The 24,378-nt window shown below is 43.4% G+C and overlaps 1 protein-coding gene across 12 annotated transcripts in view; it reads left to right on the top strand.

Annotated features, from left to right (window-relative positions):
- The window catches only part of LOC128753696 (nuclear factor 1 X-type-like), a 91,410-nt gene extending 67,073 nt beyond the window's left edge, over window positions 1-24,337 (top strand). For 4 of the 12 annotated variants that reach the window (XM_053855648.1, XM_053855650.1, XM_053855652.1 and 1 more), the window contains 11 exons: window positions 565-624; window positions 762-836; window positions 1,546-1,669; window positions 1,992-2,027; window positions 2,277-2,404; window positions 2,908-2,982; window positions 7,954-8,082; window positions 11,654-11,823; window positions 13,657-13,804; window positions 15,390-15,478; window positions 19,766-24,337. In XM_053855648.1, the coding sequence (XP_053711623.1) occupies window positions 565-624; window positions 762-836; window positions 1,546-1,669; window positions 1,992-2,027; window positions 2,277-2,404; window positions 2,908-2,982; window positions 7,954-8,082; window positions 11,654-11,823; window positions 13,657-13,804; window positions 15,390-15,478; window positions 19,766-19,780 (1,049 nt within the window). In that variant the 3' untranslated portion in view covers window positions 19,781-24,337. The remainder of the gene's footprint in view (window positions 1-564; window positions 625-761; window positions 837-1,545; window positions 1,670-1,991; window positions 2,028-2,276; window positions 2,405-2,907; window positions 2,983-7,953; window positions 8,083-11,653; window positions 11,824-13,656; window positions 13,805-15,389; window positions 15,479-19,765) is intronic. The other 8 variants (XM_053855654.1, XM_053855651.1, XM_053855649.1 and 5 more) reach the window with 8 other exon arrangements.
- Window positions 24,338-24,378: the final 41 nt, after the last annotated feature.

Consider the following 24,378-nt stretch of genomic DNA (forward strand, 5'->3'; position numbering starts at 1 on the left):
TCCCACAACAAATGGGCCTGGGGCCCATTCAAGTCATAGATCTGTGTCATTTATCTTTATTTCATTTGTGATCAATAACCATATTTACACCTGAACAAACCAAAAACTTGTGCAATGATATGAAACCATGTGGTCATTGCAAAGACATTTATTTGTCATCGAAAAGGTGCAAGTTATGTTCATATAATTTACTAAAGAAGAAAAATACACTTGATGCAAACTGTTGTTGGAAAAACTAAATAAAATTCTGCATAAAATAAGGATAGTAAAACCATGTGTAAATATCATAAAATAAAATAATGTATTTTATTTAAACTCTAAAGAAGAGAGAAGTGAAGTGTAAATGAAAGTATCGCCACAAAATGTTGTTATTAATTTTCAAAACTGCTTCAACAGATGCTTTCACGAACAATTTCTTTCACTTTCTTGATCATTTTTTCTTTGCAAGAACTTCTCCATAGTAACTATCACAAATGTGCAGCTGTCAAGTCAGTTCAGTGACACACTACCACACGGCCCTATAGTTAAGAACTACTGTTCTAATTCTTGTATCTCTTTGTGCAGAATCTGGACAATCAGACAGCTCCAGCCAGGGGGATACAGACATTAAGCCACCACCGAACGGTAAGTTCAAGCACACAAAAACTGCAATTCCTGGAATTCATCCCATCCTACTAATCGCCTTTGACTCACCAAATTGAAATTCATTTTTGATTGATGCCTTTTTAAGTGTTGAGATATGTGTGTCTTGATTTCTGAAGGACATTTGAGTTTCCAAGACTGCTTCGTAACCTCGGGAGTGTGGAACGTGGCAGAGCTAGTCAGAGTGTCACAAAGTAAGTAAACAATGTGGAATGGTGGTCTGGTTTTGTTTTGCTTACCGCTTGCTTTATGAAGTTGCCTGTATGTTTCCCACTGCACAGGCCTGCTGACCCGATCCAAACGCTCTGCCAAGTTCAGATTTTTTTTTTTTCGTTTGGCATGAAATCATGGAGGACATGAAAGCGATTAGGCAGTCACCATTACAGGTGGCACAAACACCATTAACAAGCTGTTCGCTGGTATAGGTTTATACTTCTCTGATATGATTGCTTAGTGACTGTGTTAACATGGGACACCTGTACATGGACATTACAGCAACACCGCCTTAATTTGCTGTGGTGTTTAGAACCCAGAGAATCAGCCAAACAGTTGGGCTTGGATTTGGAAAACTGAGGTTACAAATGTGTGCAAACACTGGGATTGCAATTTTATTGCAACTGATAACATTGTTAGGTGGAACTGTTAACTCGTGCTGTGTACACCAACATTTCTCCTCTCTTTTTAAGATCGAATGCCCTTTTATCCCACTGGAAATGTTAGTTGTTAGTGTTTTAAGAATTATTAACTGACGTGCTTTATCATTTACATGATCTAAATATGGCTTTTATCTTAATATTAAAATAATTTTATTTCCTGTCTTACTGATCTGAAAGGGAACTATAGAAAACAAAGACCCAAGTTTTGACCCGAGTTAAAACTCTGACTTGTCTTTCTTCTTGTTAGCTCCTGTTGCCACAGCGTCGGGTCCCAATTTTTCACTAGCGGACCTGGACAGCAGTCCAAGCTACTACAACATCAACCAGGTGGCTCTGGGGCGGCGCTCCCTCACTTCCCCTCCTTCCACCAGGTAAAGAGCTTCCAGTTTAGTGGCATTAATGTTTTGCATGAGCAGTCTAGTGTGGCAGTCGTCAGTGTAGAATACAATGTTGGAATGTGTGAAGTTGTAAATGTCTGCCAAGGTTCTATAGCCACAATCTAGATTCCAACCATGTCAGCGATACTGCCATGTCATTCAGTTGTTGACTTCTACTTTATACCATTTTCCTGAGCCTCTTATCTGCTTGTCTTTGCTGCCTTTATTTCTTCTGCCTTTATTTTCTGCTCCTCTTTTGTGTCTTACTTAACGTACAACTTCTCTCCTTGCACTTCCGTCACCTGCCTTCATTTAGGTCTGAGGTGGAGTTGTATGCAAATCTTCCACGGAGGTAGTTACAATCTTCAAATTTACATGCAGAAACAAAAGCTCTGTGATCGTCCTATCTGTTCTTTTATGACTCTTTCTTTCATCATTTTCTTTCTGTCTCTCGCTGTAAAATTGACTGTCATCCAATCTGGAAAACTTTGAGTCACCGTCATCATCTATTTAATGTCACCGTCTGTTTTTTATGATAAAATGAAGTAGTTAAACATCCTGCTTTGCCTTTATTTATCACATAATCTCTCCATGTCCTCAGTTCAACGAAGAGAAAGTCTTTAGATGACAGTGAGCTGGAAAGCCCCACAGATGATGTATTCTATCCTGGACGTTCACCAGCTGCCAGCTCCTCTCAGTCCAGCGCATGGACCAATGACATGGACGCAGGTACTGCCCTGTCTCTCCTCACACCTTCCCCTCAAGTGTCATGAAACTTTGTTACGCCTCTCTGTAGAATGTGTCTCTCTTTGTCCTACTCTGTGCACCATCTTCTGTCTGTGATTTCCTGTCATGACATCACCACACAGTCCATTGATTAGCAACTCTGGCCTGCAGCTGTAATGCGCAGTGACTAACAGGTTCCTTAAACCAAAACAGCTTCCAACACACTTCTCCCAAAGATGAAATCAGAATATTTACATTCCACCTAGCATTATGGTTATCCTCCGTAATGCTTAGATACCGATCCCTCATTGCCACTTCCCCATTAATCCCACACTAAGTGTTTCACTTGTTGAACAGATCAAGATATTTGGCATGTAAAACATCTTAACATGAAGGCTTTGCATCTATTAACTGCCTTTGATCACTCACTCACCTCTCTCGCTCATCTGTTTCTCTCTTTGACTCTTCCCTTCCTCAGTGTTAACAATACCCTTCTCCACTTTCAGTGCAGCACCATTTGGCGAGTGTGCAGGAGAGGAAGATAAAACATGAGAACGATGGCGTGCAGTTTCCTTACCATGGTTAGAAAAACATTGATTACACTTACCTTCTTGAATTTGTCAGACTTTTAGTGCATTTATTGCTCTGTGTGTCCACAATCATGAAACGAAGTCTATTCACTGATTTTGTGTTACAGCGATGGAGGACAATTTGGGGTGCTTAGAACTACCATTCGAATGGTCTACCTGCTTCACATATGTACATGTTAGAATCAGTGGTGCATTACTCAGAGGAGTGAAGAGTTCTGTAACAGCTCCTCCTTTTATTCGACTCTTTTTTTTTCTTTGAATAATGATGAATAATAATGACTAACACATTCTGAGAACGTGGCCTTAACAATAGCCAACAATATTTTATCCACTTCAGAGTTCTAAGATCATCCATACAAGTAGATGCCTAGTATTTCATATATTGTAAATAATCATGCAAAAGTTGTACTAATATAGGGCTGTTCATAGATTTTTTTATTTTATTTTTTAATCTCAATCGATCGCATTGGAGCTGAGTTAGTCTCACATTTTGTATCTGTTCTAAATGTAACTTAATGCAAGGTGTTATCAACACCAGAGTGGCCTCTAATGCTCTCCTCATGCAAACACTTGTTTACCACAACAACCCAACATAAGTAATAGTGTCAAGAACATTCTTTACCTCAGAGGCTCTGAGAAGGTTCAATAACATGCTAACAGCACAACACAACATTGTTGGCCAATCTTGTGTTGATAAAATCTTCCTTTAAGTTAAATTCAGAACAGATACAAAATGTGTCATTTATTTGCCGTAATTGTGAGTTAACTCAATTTTAGTGCGATTAATTGAGATTAAAAAGTTTAATCTCTCGACAGAGAGACTGTTTGAGCTCAAATCCTGCATCTGGATATTCAAAGTGTCCAATAAATGAAAAAAGGAAATGAAAATGAAGCTGTACGAACAGTTTCATGACACAGTTATTTTCTGACTTACTGTGTTCACCTTTCTTTATTGTTGCAGTGCACTGCGATTCAAAACTTTGATCCACCAAGTACAATTGAACAAATCTGTTTAAGACATCTCAACAATTGGTGAAGAGACTTTATGGACATCCTGTCAGATTAACTTGGAATGGCATTAATTTTATCTTTATCTTGTCTTTAATCTGGACATCGTTCTGTCTGATTTTGAATTGTGATTGCGGCAACACATTGAAACAGGGACGGCAAATGCAGCACTGTTTAAAGATCATCCCTACTTCTGTGGGAGCTGAGCTTTTATACCCCTCTCACATCGTGTACTGTGTGTGTGACAGATTCAAAGACGCTGACGCAATCTGGGTCTCCTCATTTAAACAAATCATTGGCTTTAAGACGAGCTCCAACGCTTCTTGACATCGCATTTGATGTTGGTAGCATTTTCTCAAAAGAAATGCAGCTACAAGTGGCTCTCAAGCTCCTCTGTGTTATTGTCCGGGAGCCGTGTCACTTCTCCCAGTGGTGTTTTTTTACTGACAGATGCCACCAGGCTGTCGCTGATCACACCAGCAGGCGCGTTCCTGCGCAGCGTTTTACTCCTTCTCACATGGAGACACACTTACATGCTTGAGCATACAGAGTGATTTTTTTATTGCCACACATCTCCTACACACACACGGTGCGCACACAGACGTCGCAGCTCACACGTTACCAGCACCCCTCCTAGGCCGACATTCACACATCCAAACACATGCTTATCATGCTCCCCTCCCCTGCAGGTGTGCAGGTGTCTGCCTCGCCTCCATCCCTCTGTTGCTCCAGCCCTCCCAAGCTTCAAATCCCTCATTAAGACTCTTACCGTCATGGATCAGAGGTGTAAAAGCCTTCCTCCTGCTCTCAGTTCTGCCCTCCATCCCCGTCTCCCGTCTGTCTAATTGAAAACCTTTGCAGCAGGAGAAACTCTGGGGAGGCATTAAGCAGCAAAGTGTTTTCTGAGCAGGTGAATAGATGGGGACTAGAAAAGGGTTGGTGCGAACGCTGACAGCTAGCGAGGATGGTGTCCAAATATGAGCTTCAGGACAATGGGAGCTGTGTAGGATTTCACCCATCCACCCAGCTCCTGCCTCAGTGGTTGCTTTGCTGCTCCACTTAGCTGTAAATGTAATTAAGAAGCTGCTCATCAGAGCCATGGCAGAAGCTGCTAAATGCCTTTGCGCACTAGAGCTTCACCTCCCATCTTTTTTCCGTCACACTCACTGTTTCTCCAACTTGACTCCCCAACATGCAAACGTGTGCAGCTTCTAATGAGTTTGGCATTGAGAGTGAGACGAAATCTGGACCTCTTTTCCAATCGATTCCTGAAACATTTGAAAGTCAAACAGCAAGTCATCGTAAGACTTTTTGATACTGTATGTCCCTGGGTTTTTGGATGGGCCTGTTTGGAAACAAAAATCATGCCAAACAAAAATGCAGTGCTGAAGGATAGAGAGGAAGGAGACAATGTGTGAAATGAAAGTGTTTTGCTTTGATTTCTCAAACCATCGCACCTGCTGTCAACAGTCTCATCTGGGAATTCCTATTCCAGGTGGGGGGTATAAAAAAAGGCTCAAGTCTGAAGTAGAGGAAGGAACACACACACACAGGTGTATGTCCACAGCATCACCACTAGCACTGTATGAATTTGCATTTGTACGCATTCATCACACATGTATGAATTCAGCTACACGAGCAGAAGATTTTGCACACAGACCCACACAACCTGACTCACTCATACACACTCACACACACAATTACACACAGCTGAAGCCGGTCCCAGATGGTGTTTCCATGTGTGTGTAGCCTTGGGATCTGTGAGGATGCCGGAGACATCTGCTCCACAGGGGCTGGAGAAGGGGTGGGTGAAGTTAGCAGAGGCAAATGAAATAACCATGATTTCATATTAGTTCCAAATGATTGTGAGGCTCTAGAGACTCGTGTTGGTGGGGCCCCGACTTTTCCTAAATGGATGTTCTCGACCTCTCCGGGATATGGCTCACCTTGGATGTGGTTTTAGATTGCAGGAAATTGCCCTTACTTTCTCTTTCTTATTAAAAATAGCGGTCCTATATTATTTGTTTGTGTGCACGAGCCAGTGTGTGTGTGTGTGTGCGTGTGTGTGTGTATGCTTCAAGCGCATCTGGTGGCAGGCCTGTTAGTGCACATAGACAGAAGGGTCATCCTGGGAGCGCTTGATTGGTTGCCAGTAGAGCGCTGAGGCTTGCCAGAAAAGGAACATTGCAGTTGTGACACACACATGCGGAGACACACACACACACACATGCACATACAGAGTAAAGCGAGTCGAGAAATGTGGTCTGTCACATTACCCGGGTGATATTGTACTCCTTGGATTTAATTTCATTATCAATATGACGGCTTTATATCTGCATTGCACTAGACAATGCACACTTGTTTATTAACTTCTAACATGCCAGTTATGCAAAATGTTAGGTGATGAGTTCTCTAGTGGCATGTAGGGCCTTTGTCAACAAACTAGATAGGAGAAGGTGCCACACTGAGGCAAGTCAAATGTGTCATAGTGGAATAAGGAAACAATCATGTCAGGGATCAATGACTGTAAAGGTCTATCATGAAGTGTTTGGGTGAACCACTGAGGTCCAAACGTTATGCTTCTACAGCATGACTGAGTGCTCACCCACAGCTAACTGGTGAGTAAATAAATCACTAGTTGTGAGTACAGTCAGCAATCTGAGTCACAAATACTATCTGACTCATGACTTGGGCCTTGCTCTGACCCGTATATTTTATTGATATTTATCTTGTGATGGCCGTTTATTACCGTCTTATTACAGTGCGTCTGTGACTGTACACTTTGATAAAAGTTGGATCAAGCTTGTCTATAAGTCTGTCTGTAATATATCTAAAACTTATATGGTTCACACATTCACTCCCACCAGCTTGAGAATCAACTCTTCACACTCGAAGGGGAAGGGATTTGTGGCGACACCGCGCAAGTGTACTTACTTTCACACCTCTCCAGCTGGAGAAATGAAGAATTATATTTAATACCTTGTTTGATACAGATAGTGCCCACGAATAGAAGACAAAACACATTTCTAAAAACAAGTTTTTAAGAACATTAACACATTTCCAGTTGGTGTTTAGATTAGAGAGAAGCTTATGCAAAAATAACACTGTTATTTTGTTTCACAAGTTATATTTGGCTTTTGTGTTTGAGCATGTGCTTATACTTGTATGGTGTTCAGCCGCTGAGCAAGTGTGAGTGTGTGAGAGATGATAAACGTATTTAACATCTTATGACATTCCAATTTCATACATGTCTTCAGAGCCGCTGCATTTTTTTTTTACAGGTTTTCCTTTGCTCTCTCACTCCCTCACATATTTTCATGTCTCCCACATTCTTCTCACCTCTCTTCTCCCAGCTCTCCCTCCGTCTCCCTCTTCTGTCCGTCTGCTTGTCTTTCGCACTCAGCAGCTGCTGTATCCATACTGTACAGCGTGCGCTAATTCTGAATGAAGCCGCCCTCTCGTTCAGTGTCACACAGGCCGACGCCGGCTGCATGTTAGTCATGTTCTGTTACAGATGAGGCTAAAGTTGGCACCTGAAAGAGAGAGAGAGAAACAAAGACGTTAAGATGAGAGGGAAAACATAGAATATATATCAGTAGCAATGTGCTTTGGCTCGAAAACAAAGAGTAATTCTGCTTTGGCTTTTGTGTTCCCCATTTCTCCATTGACGGCCTTGTGAAGTTAGCAGTTGGGAATTGTGTGTCAAAGTGATGAATAAAGCCTATTTCATATTCCCCAGCTACATCACTAATGGTCTCAATTGACTGAATCGCACAGCGAAGAGCAACAGAAGTGCTTTATGTTATAGATCTGCCAGTCAGCCATTCGATATCATTCAAATCTGAACCCCCCCTTTCAAAATCAAAAGAAGCAATCATTTGTCATTTAAAGCTACTCTCTTCCTCGCTCTTTACCCTCCACTTTTTTTGTTGATCCAATTTTTTTTTTCGCCAGGACTTTCCTCGCCTGGTTCACATAAGAAGCCGGGGAAGTTTGATTTCAACGCACTGACTTCCCAGACGAGGTCCCCCCGCATGGCGTTCACACACCACCCGCTGCCTATGCTGGCAGGAGTGAGACCAGGTGAGAGTCCTGCCATGAACCCAGCAACCCAGCTCTGAAAAAGAGAGAGAAGGAAAGGGAGTGTCGATTATGAATCTCAACACCTTCATGTCTGCGCCTGGTTTATGGAGCGAGCTCTTTTGACTTTGCTGAAAGGGCAGAATAAAAAAGCCATAACCTCCAGGTGCAACCGATTTGACCCAAGATTCCTGCTGAGTAATACAGTAACCGTCTCGGCCTGAATTTCTCTCTCTCTCTCTTTCAGCCTCTCTTCATCTATACATTTTTACCATGTTTGTGCTTCTTTGTGTTTTTTTAATAACTTCAGTGGCAACTATTTGCATCCCCCACATTTTCTTCATTCACTAACATTGACTGAGAAATGTTTTGATCTTACATCATTACTGCTTATGGAACTGCGTGTATTGTTCTCTTTCTCTATCGTCGTAAACTTAGAGTGTGTACTTCCATTGGTGGTTGGCGCTTTTATGGGCTGATTCTATCAAATGTTTGAGAAACATTTGAGCCTCTTTAAAAGTGTTGTTTGTCCAAAATATGAGATGACCCTTATTGGATTACTTATTTTGCGTCATGCTGCTGTTGATTTGCTGTCAACATCTTTTTCATAGTACATTCGGTTTGTTCCAATATTGTCCAAGCTGCCATAGCATAAGCTTTTTAGTTCAACAGCTTTTTGTCAGATCAGATTCATTTCATTGGTTTCTGCTGACTACTGCCATATGAGCTCCAGTCACCACAACTAAGGGGAGTTTTCTGTATGGTTCGACCTGCAGCGACACTGTCATGGCTCATTTGTGCCTGATGAAGTTTCACGCTTCTACATATTTAAGTATTGCCACTATTACGTACCTCCTCCAGATCAGATGGTGTCGGTGTGTGAAGCAGTGTGTATTTTATGTATTAAGCAGTTGTAGTGTTTGTCACCTAACCTGAGACTGAGTCGAGATAGAGACCAGAGTGTAAAGTGACTAAGACAAAACTTAGACCGAGACCAAACTGAATACAGAACAAACTAGTAGTGTATCCCAATCATACCATTTAATTTTTATTTACACAAAACACTACCTTTTTGAGTAAGACTAATTGTGTGTTTATGTATGACTAGCAGACTTTGGTCTTGGAGCTGGTCTTGGTCTCAACTGCAACACTAGGCAGATGCTTCACAGATTTGTCAGTCGTGATGCGCCTCACTCATGTGACTGAGAAGATGCCTATCCCTTTCCTTCCTTTCTTTGTACAGAACAAGATGCCAATCAATTCCACTCACTGCAAATGAAAGATTCTTTCAAAGTTCTTTGTTTCAGACATTATGACCACATGGTCTGTCTATATCTGGTTGAAGCATACCCAACCTCTCCTGGACGACAATTGCCCAGAGTTTTGCCTCACTTCTCAAAAGAATGAATGTGTCCTCCTCTCTGTCTCATTCCATTCGTCACTGAATGGAATAGGTTGGTACTCTGCCAAACCTAGTGTACCATGTAAAGGTCATTTGCACTCGTTGCCCTCAAAGTTAAAGCCCATTGAATTTACTGGTGAGTCTCGCGACTGCGGCTTTAGACATCATGGTTCAGAGGATGCTCTTGAACTTGTGCACCATAGGTCCCTCTCTCGATCAAGCTTTGAGTAGTTTACTTGCTGCGTGAGTGAATATTAAATGTCGTTTCTGCTTTCTTTGCTTTACATGTTAAGCTAATTTGCGTATATGTAGGTATTTTATGTCATATGGAAGCCATAATGAGAGTGTGGGTAGTGTATATGGGGCATTTACACGCAGATGCACACGCGAGTGTAAATCATCGCTCTTGTAGGCGCTCTTTGCTAAAATGGCTGCAGTCCAAATGAAATGTCCCTTCAAGGCTTTAGTTCTATAAAGAGACTGGAGGATGACAGGAGAGAAGGAAAGAGAGAGCGATGAAAAGAAAGCTGTGCATAGACAGACGGGGGAAGATGCAGTTTGTAGCCATGGTCTCTCTTGGATGAAACTCCTCTTGTTGTATAGGTCTAGAAAGTGTTTTGGGGGGGAGCGAGGGCTTGATGGTTTATATCCTGTTGTTGGCACTGGACTGAGGTGGAGAGCTGCCAGATTAACTGTTGTCTGATTATTCTCGTCTGGAGAGCCGGTCATTGTGGCAGCAAACCAAAAGAAGGGGATATATACATAAGCAGCTATAAAGGCAGGAAGGCATTAATATGGGTCCTCACGTGTGTTGTAAGAGAGGCAGGAGTAGTTCTTTATTCAGCACATGGCGTGAATGCTAGGTCCTTGACTTCCAACATGTCTGTGCGTACAGCATTTTAATTTGACCACACTCGTATTGTAAGAACTTCAGAATTGCCTTTGTGTTTTACAATGTATGTGTCGTAAATCGAAATGTCCAACTAGTCCTGGCACGGTGGAGGAAGACAGCATAGTTCAGTGTCACTACAGGACTTAAAATTTGTCCTCTACTGTGCTTGTTTTTCTGTTTGTTTTCATACATTAGATGACAACAAACGTACACCATACTTGCTCAGCAAAAACGTTTTATCTTGCTTAGTTTTGTTTACTTAGTACTTGGGATGGTGGCTAGTTCCACTAATCCAACTTGGGTGTGTGTTACTGTAAGAATTATGTCATGTCGAGGTCGTGGGCTCAGAAGCAGGTGACAGAGCAAACCTTAAAGGGCAACACAAACAGAGGGTGTGGGCCAAACTGGGCAAGACGAGGACAGAACTAGAGGTAGAAAAGACTTGGCCTACTACGAGACAATGGCTTGACTGGTCTTGGTTTGACCTGACCGTGACACGATGACTTGACTGGGTGAGATGGGACGTGATCAGATTGTAACTTGATTTGACGTGGAGAATTTGTTTGATGGGGCAAGATGTGACATTGACTTGACTAGAAGAGGTGGGACTTGACCAGCCTGTTACTTGACTTGACTTGAAGACTTGACCAAACATGACCAGAAGACGTTGTCTTGACGAGGACGTGACACACAGGCACACACTGACTATGGACCAGAGGGGGCAGATGAAGCGCAAACAAAGCCAGGTGCAGTCACTGAACAGATTAGAGGAGGTCACAGGAACACCAGACTAACACCACCAAATAAAATGAAATTTAATAATCTAATTTAGATACACATTAGCTGGTCTGCATGGATGTGCCGCTCAGTCCAAGGGCCAGGTTTTACAATCCTGCTCTGTACTCTGGAATACCTGAGATGACCGGAACAGACTCAAAATAGTGAAACTCACCAGGGTTGTAGGTAGCAGATATGTGCTTTACCAGACTGTTTACCAAGCAGCCTGCCACGGTTTGCTTGTGCCAAATTGACAAAGCCATGGAATTGAAATGGACAAGATCGACAGGAGTGTGTTAATAATGTGTGTGGATGGACAGGCGGCAGATTAATAAACCAGTGGCCTGAGAATATTAGCGGCTACTGTAAGTGTTCGGTGGAAGTGTATGTATTTTGGAATTGTTAACTGAAATATATAGTTGCTTTGTGTAGTCATGTGTGTCAGAGAATGAAAAGAGGAAGTTGTGATTGTATTAACCAGTCCTGTGTCTCTTCACTCCCAGGGAGTCCCCGTGCCTCAGCCTCAGCCCTACACTTCCCCTCCTCCTCCATCATACAACAGTCCAGCCCTTATTTCACCCACCCCACAATCCGCTACCACCCCCATCAGGACCCGCTGAAGGAGTTTGTCCAGTTCGTGTGTACTGATGGGTCTGGGCAGCCAAGCGCACAGGTAAGTCACTGGACTTCCTCAGTGTTTGTAGACAGAAAACACGTGTGAAATACGAATGGCAGTCAGTCCATAATGCCTTTCGTATGAATAATGTTAACAGACCTTTGTCTGAGTTCTTATTCCCAACATTTAACATCATTAGCAGATGTCCTTTGCTCAAGTGAAAGTTATCGGTATGACTTAATATAAGAAGGGTTAGCTGGAGCCTTGATTTGTTGGATGCATTCATTGAAGAAGAAGCTGCAGATGCAGTTCAAGAGCAATTCATTCTATGTCAGGTGTTTTTCACTCAAATGCTTATACTTTAAATTTGAGAGGTAGGTCAGAGAAATATGGGACCTGCTAGAGTGGAGGGTCACTCGATTAGCAAATGCAGAAAAATGGCAAGTAACCTGGATCTTTCTGGGGGATGATCTGATCTCATGAAAAGCACGAACACGATGATGCTGTTCCTTACATCTGGCTTCTGTTAGCAAACTTATACAGCTTTCACTGTAAACTTCACTTTTGCTCGAACCACACATGAAATCACACAGACGTCATGTTTATTGAAATGATATTTTCCAGCATAGTTTAGACAAAGCATAACTCAGGGTTATCATATAAACACATATGCATACTGGACATATCTGTGTTCATAAATATAAGCTATAAAAATCTCTTTTTTCCTTTCTTTTCTCTAGAATTGTAGTTTGTTCACTTGCCTTTCTGACTCCAGCTGTAAAATAGAGATTTGTCACTTTACCTTCAATCTGTACAGCGTAGCTACTGTTTGGCTGTTCAATGTCTTTGACATTACATGAAGGCCACGTTTTCTTTTTAAATTTTGTTTTTTGCTATCCTGACATCAAATTTACACTTGTCTCTGGTTTGACTGTGGACTTTACTGTTTGCAAGGACTTGGGCCTGGATTTTAGTTTTTCATTCAGAGCTACAATGGATGAAGGCTTTGGCTTGTTGAGTAAAGGTATCGATTTGAAGTGCGGATTTTACAACTCCGACATTTGCAACAGCTTTATTTTGTGGAAGAAAACTGAAGTCATCACCTTGGGTGTTGACTGCTTAGTCTGTTGTATTGTTGCCCATCCCTGGCTGGAGTACTGCACTATGCATGATCCTGCCGTCGGTTACTCATAATGGTACTATATGTCCAAAGGATGTTGTGTCTGTTTTCAGATGAAACACTCCCAGGAATACCTCGCGTCCACAGCTTCACATTGACAAGTACTGTATCATCATGCAGTCATGATGAAATGAGAGTTAAAATAACTCCACACGGGGTTGAGGCTTCTGAGAGAGGCTGTTTGGAGTTTGTGAGGGGGAAAACCCAACTCTTTGAATCCCTGTCACTCTACTGTGATTTCACAGGAAGCACATTATGGCATCGATGATCTGCTCTCATTTGAGGCATCATACACGCAGAGTAAAACATGTTAGATATCAGTAAAGAATACATTTTAATTTTGAATTATAGTGTATGTTGCAGCATGTGGTGGATATTTTGCCAGTATGCTTGCTAATGAAAGGTACTTTATAACTCCATCATAGCCTATAATGAACGGTGACTCGCTCCTTTTACTGTCCTGGTAGTTTTTGTGTTTTCCGGATGGCATTTATGATGGTTATTGGCTTTGTCTGTTGACCATACTGCTGAGATATTTTGGGGACAGAGCAACATTAACTCATCAGTGTGGGGAGCCGCTGTCTCGCCTGTGATCGCCTGCCGTGGTGCGGACTAGGCCTCTTAACCGAGTGCCTATCTGTGGGTTTGCTTGCCTCTTGTTTTGCTCTGGGGTGTGTCCTGCTCACTCTGTCTATATGGTCCATCTGCAGCCTAATGGAAGTGGCCAGAGCAAAATGCCAGGCTCCTTTCTGCTTCCCCCACCACCCCCAGTGGCACGCCCTGTGCCCATCCCAATGCCCGACTCTAAAACCATCAGCACGCCCACTGAAGGTGGAATCAACTCACCCACACCTCCGTGTAAGTCACTCCCCCACAAACCCCCATAATGACCCAACCTACCTGCAGATATCTTCTAGAAGTCACTTTAGGCTTACATCCCGTAGTCTTTGGTCCTTTTGGAAGCGTTAGTGCTTCTGAAACACGACACAAGATCTACTAGTGCTGTACAGTTAAATAGAGGTCTCAAATTTACTGTCAACCATCGACAATCCATTTGGACGTGGTTGCAGTCGTCCAACTCAGCAGCCCCGGAAGCTTCAGGAGTTTCACACATAGCTGTCCACAAAATATCCAGGTCCATTGGAGCAGAAGCCACGCCTTTGCCAACTCCTCTTTCTAGGCTCTTTGGTTTCCCTAAAATCTTTAAATTGGGCTCCCCCTTGCTTTTTGCAAAGACTCTTTATCTCATTCTTCTTTCTTTCTCGGGTCTTTCCTGCTGCCACCACAAGAGGCAGCATAGTGGAATGGAGCGGCACGCGGCCCAGTTCTCAATTGCGCTCAAGCCGTTGGCTCATTCAGATGCTGCATGTCTTGAAAAGTCCAATCTCACCCTTCCTCCTTTTTTCTGCTTAATTTTTCCTTCCTGCACTCGCTTTATATTCTCATACATTTCTCTTTTCCCCTCCTTTCTTCATTGTTTTTGCTTTATGGGAACAAAATTAGGGCAGTTGGCGTGGACTCCAAACAAACAACTCGCCCCACTTTAGCAACCCAATTCCCCCGTCACCTCCACACAAGTCTCCCAATTAAACTTGAAAGCAACAAAACCTGTTTCATTAAACTCAAATGCAAGATAGAAAAAAACAACATGAGAGATAAATCTCATAATGAGTTGAGTAAATTCAGGCAATCTCTCTGGGGAAGTGGGAGAGAGGAGTGTTTATGAGGAGGGTTGAGGTTGGTTGATCCTATCCAGGCAGGTGCGGTCATAGAGTCGGGCCATGGGAGAGGCACACCAGGAGTGGGTTCTGGACGGAGCCACCGGGTCTCTATATGTTCAAACAGTTTCTCCTCTTCCTGTCCTATCAGCCATTGTTCTTCTTCTAATCCTCCAAGATAAATGTCATCTCATATTTATAAGTACCACAATGTAAATGAGTGATTTTAATACATATTTAAACATACTTTTTTACTGCCATTGTTTTTTTTTTTGTTTTGTTTTTTTCATCACAGTTTTTTTGCTACCACTCATACATTTCCTCAGTTCTTGCTACAATCACCCACTTTCCCCTCAACCTCTGCAATGAATGCCGGTCATTCATGTTGGAGTCCAAGTGAGCACAACTGCCCTAAATTTGGCCCTCAGCCCTCAGTACATATCGATAGCATTGGCTTGATACTGAGGCAGGGGCTGCTGAGGAAATTATCAACCCTTAAAATACCAATAGTCACCGTTTATACAGGCAGACATTGGCAAGCCTGCAGTCATGTGACCAGAAGGGGCTCAGTATTACTACTCCTGATGATTTAACCCGTTTAGAAATTTGATGCCAGCTTGTTTGATATTCATAAATCCAATATAGACATAGAAAGCTCAAGTGTGTATGCGTGTGTTTGTAAACAAAAAAAAAGCATGTACACACTTATCTCTCTCTGTTTGTAGCATACTCAACGCCAGGCTCCACAGCTCCCAACCGGTTTGTCGGCATCGGAACACGGGACAACTTTCTGAATATCCCACAGCAGACTCAGGTACCCTGCCAGCCTCCCTCTTCTACCTACCACCCACCCATCTACCTCTCACTTTCCTTTTATTTTGCCTTCACACACAATGACACCAGCAGCTCGGGGCTTGACCTGTAGCACCTTCACTTGTGGACAGAAGTTATCGGGGGTAGGAAATGCCCTGTTTGTACAGCGATGTTGATGTTGTCCACCACCAGCACTGATTCGCCACCAAAACGTCTTCGTCCATTCCTTCACCACGGTAGTTTTGCCACAGTTAGGGAAAGCAGCACACTGCAGCTCCAGCAGTGTTGATTTATCGCCGCTCAGCCCCAAAAGCATGTGTTAGTGCAGCGCCTGAGGCCAGCGGTGCACTACATTGTGGTCTCAGCTTTGGCTGCGCTCCGCCACTGGCCTGCGGTGTCTTGGGTCTTCTCCATCACCAACACAACTTTTCTCATTAGGGTCTAACCGCACCTGCCTGCAGCCAACTTTGCTCCCCCGTTCTCCTCACACATGGAAACAATCTGCATTCCCTTGGCTACTCCCTCCCCCCTCCAACAAGCCCACCCCGCCTCACTTTCTCTCCTCCTGCTGCTCCCGCTCCCTCTCCTGTTGGAGACCCCCACCTGCTTCCACCCTCACAGATGTAGCCCTGGCACTGAGGGGACGTCCATGCAAACTGCACATATGTGAACAGGACAGCTCTAAGTGTTGTAAATAGTTTGACCCCTTCTTTGTTTTATCTGTCCCTTCAAGCCAAATATTATTTTGACTACCTCATCCATGATTGAAAAAGCAGCGAGTGCTGTTTTTCAGTTTCATTTTACATCACACTCTGGGTATTTGGCAGGGGCCTGCATGGTTACCCAGACTGTTGAGAAGTAATCCGTCCTCACATGCAACAATTTGAAATGCACTTCACATCACATGGGCTTGACTCGGCTCCCCACATGAATGCACCTCTCTTGTGTTGCAAAAGATGAGTATGGGCCGCTGCAAACAAGTTAGAGTGTGGGTGGAAGACAACCCTCTGGGTCGGAGCCAGATGCTGAAATGAGTTATGTTTAGGTACTAGGTAGCAACAAGCATGTCCCCGACCCAGGTTTCTAAACAGTTAAATCTGTAAATTTGATGCATCATCTGGCTTTGATGCCCTTTTTATTCTTTAATTTGACTCCTGGCCGTCAACACTGGCATCATTTAAAGAATCGAAAATCAAACATATAATTATTTTTTTAACTTTAATGATATTTAAGTGAAGAAAGGTGTACTACAAAAAAAAAATCATTTGTGTCCTGTTTAGCTCCTTGACGCTTAGTTCAAGCACTTTGCTGATTTGAATGCATTTTATTGTTATTAGAATCAATTTTATTTTAGCATTAATTCACTTATTGTATTTCAATATTTGACTGCAGAAAGTTGCATCTGTACACGATGAAGTGCACGGATATTTTGTGACACTGTCCGGACGTTTTCTGTCCATCGGTGCATTCTCACATCGTCGCCTTCATCATGGATGTTTTGTTTATGACATCACATTGTATAATGTGGTGTACCAGGAATTGGTGCGCTGAAAAATATTCCTTGTGACACAAGTTTATACACCGTTAATCTGCGTTATTTGGGTCAATTCATTGATCTGTGAAATCTGTAAACTCTATTCTCCTGGGTCAACAAATTTATGTTACTGCTGTATTCAGCACCTGAAGTACTTCACACTTAGTCACGCATGTACACACACACACACTTGGGCATCTGAAGGGTATTTACAGCTGCGAACATCTGGAGTGATATACTTATGCGCTTGTTGTTGACAAATGACCACTTGGAGATCAAACGTGAAGCACATGGAGCCGGAATCTGGGCTGCGGTCTCAACTGGGCCCACTTTTCTGAGCCTAGTAGGTCAGTTTCAGCCTCAGCCTGGGTGAGTAAGGGAGGTGTCTCCCCGTCCTGCTGTTCTCTGGCATATGTAGAGGTCCAGACCACAGCCCTGCCAGCCCGCCTCCGCGCTTGATGGCCAACAAGCCATGACAGAAGGCGCGGGTGTCTAAACACTGCTGCAGGGGCAGGGGCAGAGGAAAAGCTGGAGTGAGGGGCCCTCTGCTGCTGAGATGAAGCCTGTACAGGTGGAGAAATGGGGATGAAAAAAAGTTAGTTAGTTGAAACTCACTGCACTCCACAGTCACGTCCTGGCTGTCTCGTTGCCCACAGCAACCAGACATGATGTCATTGGGAGTTGAACTTGGACTTGAAGGCCGGGTACAGAGAGAGGGGGGGCCCTTTGCACTGCCAGAGTTGATCTGGGGAGAGTAGTAGTGAGCAAATGGAGAGGAAGAAAAGTTCTGAGTACCGTTCCAAAATAAAGAAATAAATAAGCTACAGAAATGACAGGTTCTAAAAAAGTAATGTAAGACGAATCAAACTTGTTGTTTGGTGAAACGGAGCACAACAGTTGCTGTCAAAAGCTCAGTGGCCTGCTGGGCTCCCTGTGTTGTGTCCCGCGGAATGTCATCGCCAGCCAGAACTCAGAGCCGAGCCCCTGCCAGCGCTTCCTCTTATCAAAGTGAGAAACTGGATCCCTCAATAGTCGGACAGTGTAGCCTGAGACCACTGCGCTCCCACAGATGGGAGGTATTAGCCGCGTTGTTTTACATGTAAAGTAGTCGCACATGACAATGGAGCTGCACTTTGGAATTTGCCCTCCGAGACCTCATGGGGACTGAAAAACACGTTACTGTATATTTGTCTGACATAGCGCAGGTCACGGGGTCAGTGTAGTTGGAGCAGAAAGTCAGTCCGGTCAGCGACACATTTATTTTTATCAGCTTGTTCTGGCAAGCTGGGGGGTGAGGGGGGCTGCAGCCAATCTCCAGCCACGGCCGGGGAACACCCTGGACACGTCACCAGTGCGTCACGGGGCACCCAAAGGGTGGGTTAGCTGTGCAGCTGGGTTACAGGCAAATGACCATAGGTTGCCCCCCAGTGGTTTCTCTGTGAACAACACTCAATATGTCCGATCACATCCCAATAACAGCAGCAACATTCACGTCAATTTAAGCTTTAGAAAGCAAAGGCAGCGCTGTAAATTTGAAATCACATTACTGTAAGGGGCTTACTGGTAGTTAGTGTTGTATTTACATAAATTCAGGCCTCAGGTGGGGGATTCTTCTGTAATGGAGGTCAAGTTAATAGCTGAGCTTTTGATGCATGTTTTGTTGAGGTAGGTCTCTGGGGAGGTTTGCTGTTCCGGGACAAGATCTCCTTCATTCCAGGTGTGGGAGGCGGCAAAGGTGACCTAGAGAGTGTGAAATGTTGGATGTCAGGGGCCGAAGTCGCATTTTTTGGTGCCCAAAACCAAGTTTAAGCAAAGATTTCAAGGTTACCACTGGAAACATGCCAACAAGTGTGCACAACTTCGATGTACCACAGTACATGTACTTTCATTGAGCCTCACTTGTCTCTGTTTTGGTTCCTGGGAAGGTGAAGGTGCTGTCCATGCTCTCTGAGCTGGTAACTTTGGCCAGGATTAAAATGATAGATAGAAGTGAAATAATGTACTTCATGTACTGTTAATGTACAATATATGTCAGTTTATCTGCTAGGCACGGTGCAGAGGTTTTGGTTGTGTTAGAGAGTTGGTTCTTCAAGTGCTGTTTTATTATGAACAAAAAAAAGCATCCCAGTTTCTCCAGAGGTTGTCCAGACTGAAGTTCAGGGGTGCAAGAGAGGACAGGGCACTTGGTTTGAACCCTCAAACTGGAGTGTCACGAAATGAGAGTCGAAATGAAAGTGGGGTTGACACAATATTATTGAAAATTGTTTGGTACTTAACTTATATTCCCATTCATTAGTAGAGTTGGAGACCAGGTATTTCAAGTGGTGACTGTATTTGAAGAAGCACATGAATGGATCAAACAAAACGGGAACCTGTCTGAGTGACAGGTAGCCAAGCTCTGTCTGTTGTCACGCAGAATGGAAGGCTGTTTATCTCTCGCAGTTTATATTGCCAGAAAAAACAGCGTTGAGATCATTGCAGGTGCATGGTGATTTTGTTTTGTCTTAAGAGAAAAGAGAACAATATAACATTTTCATCGAGAGAAAAAAAGCCAGCAAACAAAAAGTTCTGAGAAAAGTTTTGAGATAAAACCTTGTAGTATCACACTGATATAGATGTAGTTTGAATAAAAAGGCCCAACTACGACTGTCAAGTATGAATATACCCAGGTGTCATGTGTAGAAAGTTTGGGTGTGTGACTGTGCTGTCGACGTACTCGGCCATTCATCGGCTGCCTCCTCTTCTCCTCCACAGTCTTGGTTCCTCTGATGACACCACAATGAACCATCAGCTCCAGTTGTGTCATGAAAAGTGGAACATGCAACAAGAAGAGACTGCTGACACTAAAAGGGTTCTCACCCACCAACACACTATTCAATGATCGCAGGATGTGAAAGACCACCGCCCTCTCCTGATTCACCCCAATCGAAACAAGAACTTTCTTCCCCTGGTGCACCAGGCTTCACCGAGGTAAAGCAGACTGGCTGAGAGCAAGAAGGAAGAACTATCTCGCACGCAGTTTGTGAGACAGGAAACAGATGAATGACCAATTGTTATTATCATGATGAATATGAGTGTTATGTTATCGTCTCCACACCAGTTTCATTGGCTGTGAGATCCATCAAACCACACAAACTAGTGATGACGTCCACGTCCTCTCCGCATTTGTGCATCCCTACACCTCGCAGCCACACGCCAAACTTTATTAGTCCACCGCCCAGATTCGGTCATAATCGGTGGCCCGCCGCCTCCTCGGCTCAGCGCTGACTCTTCTCTCATTTGTGATTGGCCAACAATGGTGACACCATCAGATGGTGTGGCATATATGCACTAAGTGGCTGGTCTTTGTTTACCCGTCGAAGAATTTGAGGCAAGCGACCCTTTGAGTTGACGCACCACAGTCCCAACACTACAGTCCACGCGCTCTTCCATCCCCTCACCTATGCACTATTCATTTGAACAAGGGATGAGCTGAACTGCACAAGCACCGTCAGGCGTGCGCGTAAACACGAGGTGGCGGCCATGACAGACTTCACGTCTGAGCCCGGATACACATACGCATAAAAGACCATCCTCTTATCGTGTCACCCACCGACTCTCATTGTTTATGGACTTCAGCGGACATGGGTTTTTAAGTTCATAGCAACATCACATTTTTGGCTTTCCTGTCGTTTAAAGGCTTTTTTTTGTGGTTTCTCCTTTTTTGACAGTTTTTTTTTTGTTTCTCATCTTTGGGCTACGTTTACATTACCTGTTGAGTATTATTTAGAGGAACACCAGTTCTCAATCTTCTCCAGGCTCTCGAGTGAGTGATCCGAACGTCAACAGAGAAATCCAAGTAAAAGTGGAAATAGAGAAAGTGGAATCAGCTTGAATCTCCACTGAAGTTCCTCAATTGGTGATGATAAATTTCCTTTGGCTGTGAGTCTATATGTCTATATGAACCCCTATAGCAGGCCTAACGTCACTCCTGAAAGTGAATCAAGGGCAACAAACAATTGCGAGTGACACATTTACCAAGCTAGATCGAAAAGAAAAGTCAGTTCTCACCCTCTCTTTTTTAGTCTTCTTCTTACCAGCAGCGTCTCAGATCAGAGACCTGGTGAAAGACTGTGGTCTTCAGTGAAACGGATAGCTAGGATGGTAATGTGAACGTAGCCGTACAGCGTTTTAACTTCTCCTGCATGACATAACAGTTTTTTTTGGTTTGCAGTATTACTTGTATACTTGCAGTATACCGTGCCTGACTCTCAGCAGAACAGCATCCAGTCAGTAGTGGCAGCCGTTTCTCAGATCTCTCATGTGCGGACAGCAGAGTGAAGGTCATTGCACAGTCCCCTTGTATTGCTTCGTCCTATTGCCCTGTCGTCACGGAAACCAGAGGAATTCGCATCAACCAGCACAAAACAAACAAAAAAAAAGGGAGTCCTTTATATCTACGAAAAAAAGTCTTGTGAACATGCAGTTTCTGTCATTTGAATTTTCAATATTTTTGTGGAAATGTCCAGATTGCCATAATAATTTTGTCACAATCTGAAAAACACTCGCAAAACAACTGGACTGCCCAGCAGCGAGCTGTGTCCTTGTTCAGGCCTCAAAAGTTGTGGGACATCGAAAGCAAAGACAATGAAGAAAAGTGCCTCTTCGAGCGCCAGAGACACCAGATTGGACCGATCTTCATTGACACCCAAGACACTTTTTATAAATCCTTATATTTATCTCGTACTTTTGTCGGCAGTCCAGTTGTTTGGCGACCACCCAGGCTAACATCACCTCACTGTTAGGATCCAACACACCTGCAGCGCAGCATTCTAATATCTAGATCAACGAAATTTGAGTAGGTCGAACGAAAAAAGTGTTTCTGTTTTGTTTTTATGATGGAAAGTATTATTATTGAAAATATGTGTCGATTGAGCCACGTGCAATGCATTGGGTAGATCATTGTGTTTGTCTGTTAGAGATTTTTAAGAAAGCCGAGAGAAAAGAGAAAAAAAGGGTATTTGTTTCAAGTCCAGAAGCTCCGGGACTCTAAACCAGAGGGCCATGAAAATCCTAGTCTTTGTAAGTAGGGGTTATTTTTTTTCCTTTTGTTTCTTTTTTAAATGTTTTATGTGTAATCATTTGTTTATAAAAAAAAATGTGGCAGGGTTGAAGGAAAATCTACACAACTACAAATTCTCTATAGATGAAAACTGGTGCTTTATAAAGTACATTCATATTGATTATAAATGAACAAAAATAGCAGGAAACAGCATTATTCCTCTCTGTACTTGTATTCTTCTTCTATTTGTATGGAGGAGAGGGGGAGAGGTTCTGCGCTGCGGTCCAACTCCTCACCAGCTGGTGCTCTGCCTGAAACTCACCAGCACTTCAGTCAACACACCACAGTCTACTCACCCTGTGAGCAGAGCGTGTCTTCAGCAAATCGTTCTGTTTCAGCAGTAAAGGACCATTTAAAAATGATAATTGAAGCAGAGTCGTAGGTTCAATATCCACTTTAAAAACCGATCATTTGATTATAAGGAATAATGATGAACGCACCATTGTGGGAAGCAGAAATGTATTCGCAGTATTTGAAAACAGCATTTGGGGTAAAGATATGACTTGAAGTTTTGGGGTTTAGATGCAGCCTTGAACGTAATGATCGGTATTAAAGCCTCAAGACTTTTTTTGTTTATGCTAACACACTAAGTTACGGAACTATTGAAATTGAGGAAAATCTGTTATGTTGGAAGATCAATGATGGTTTTAGTGAAGAAAAAGGCTCTAAACATATCGCTTGTTTTGTTTTGAAGTAGCCAAATAGACACTACTGAGAAAATACATGGCTAAATTGTGCACCACATTCTCGAACCAACGAAAGGTTCCCATCACTTTTCCGTCTCACTTTCAAGACCTGTAAAGCTACCAGCCTCCTGAGTTGCCTCTGGCAGAGCCTCCTCCCCTCCCTCCCCTCCTCTGTAAATGATTCTTCTAGTGCTTGTGCTGTAGTGTATAGTTCCCAGCAGTTAAAGGTCGTCCCATGAAAGTGCCTTTTGTTCACGATCTCCATTTTTGTAATCCAGATCGCGCTTTTTTTTCCCCCCTGAAATAGCTCCAGGTAGCAGGAAGTCCCCGAGTGCTGCAGCGCTCTTTCCTCGCCTTAGACAAGACCCCCCCAACCCCCACTCCCCACCCAACCCCTCATTGTCCTCCTCCCTCATGAAGCCATTCATATGTATATTTATATATATATAAGTATAATGTATATTTATATATATGTAGATGGTACACAAGGAGACCGTTGTGAATTAGTTATTTACTTTTTATCAAACAAAAAAAAGTTCAAAAAGGCAAAAAAAAACAACTTTGGATCTTGCTTTCTCCTCCCTTCACGTCTCCACTGTCAGTTTCCTCTTAGACACTGGAGTAGTCTGTAACTGTGTCTGTCACTTTATGTACGCCCACAGCCCCCGTCCCGCCCTGCCCCTCCCTGCCTTCCCCCCCTCTCTCTCGCTGTAATGCTGTTGGGAGGGTGAAAAAAATTGCAGAAAATCTCTTGTCTGAGCAGAATGCAGTGAGCTCACATGTTATTCTTGTCTATATGCTTCACGTTGTATTACCATACCCATCTGTCAACCGCTAATGTAAGTGAACAAGTTATGCTGACGGGCTTTCTTTGGGTGGGTTACGAGGGTTTTGGATTGAAGATGGAGATGAAGACAGATGTTTGGGACGTCGGAAGGGGCTGCTTGCTCTGTTCAGTATTTATTTTGCCTTTCGTACCCCCATTTTTTTCCCCCACATTATTTGGATGAGTATTTACTATCAGGGTATGTTTCTTTTTTGGCTCCTCGAGGGTCGCGTTGGACTGTAAATGAAAGCTATAAGCACCTTATAACTGGACTTGTCCTGCATGAGGCTAGAGGGGAGTTCATTTGCCTATGATCCAGTTTATTCAGAACATTTCTGTCCAATTGGTTTCCCCACACACAGCGCACCCTTCAGGCAGCGTCAGCCACTTACTCGACCAGCAGTCATTCGTCCCTCCACTCAGTCTCCTCCGGCCACCTCATGCATGACCATTCCAGGTCTGTGTTCTATTGTTTATTTTGTGTTTTATATTCTGAAGCACGTATGTTAGCGGTGTAAAAGGCAGCGCCCTCGGCCCTCTGACTCCCAGCTCTTCTCCATCTACCCCCTCAGTGCAGCGCCACTCGTGTGTGACATCACCCCCAGAGCTCTCGGTGAAATGCATGTGTTAATTACAGTTTCTTTTCCATACAAAGAAAAACACAGTTTGAGAAGAGCAGCACCTGATTGAATAAAGGATGTTCTTGACTGTAACTGCCTGCCGTCTCCTTCTTTACTTTTGACATTGAAAGTGA

The sequence above is a fragment of the Synchiropus splendidus genome, chromosome 2 (genome assembly GCF_027744825.2).
Source record: "Synchiropus splendidus isolate RoL2022-P1 chromosome 2, RoL_Sspl_1.0, whole genome shotgun sequence".
Lineage (NCBI taxonomy): Eukaryota > Metazoa > Chordata > Actinopteri > Syngnathiformes > Callionymidae > Synchiropus > Synchiropus splendidus.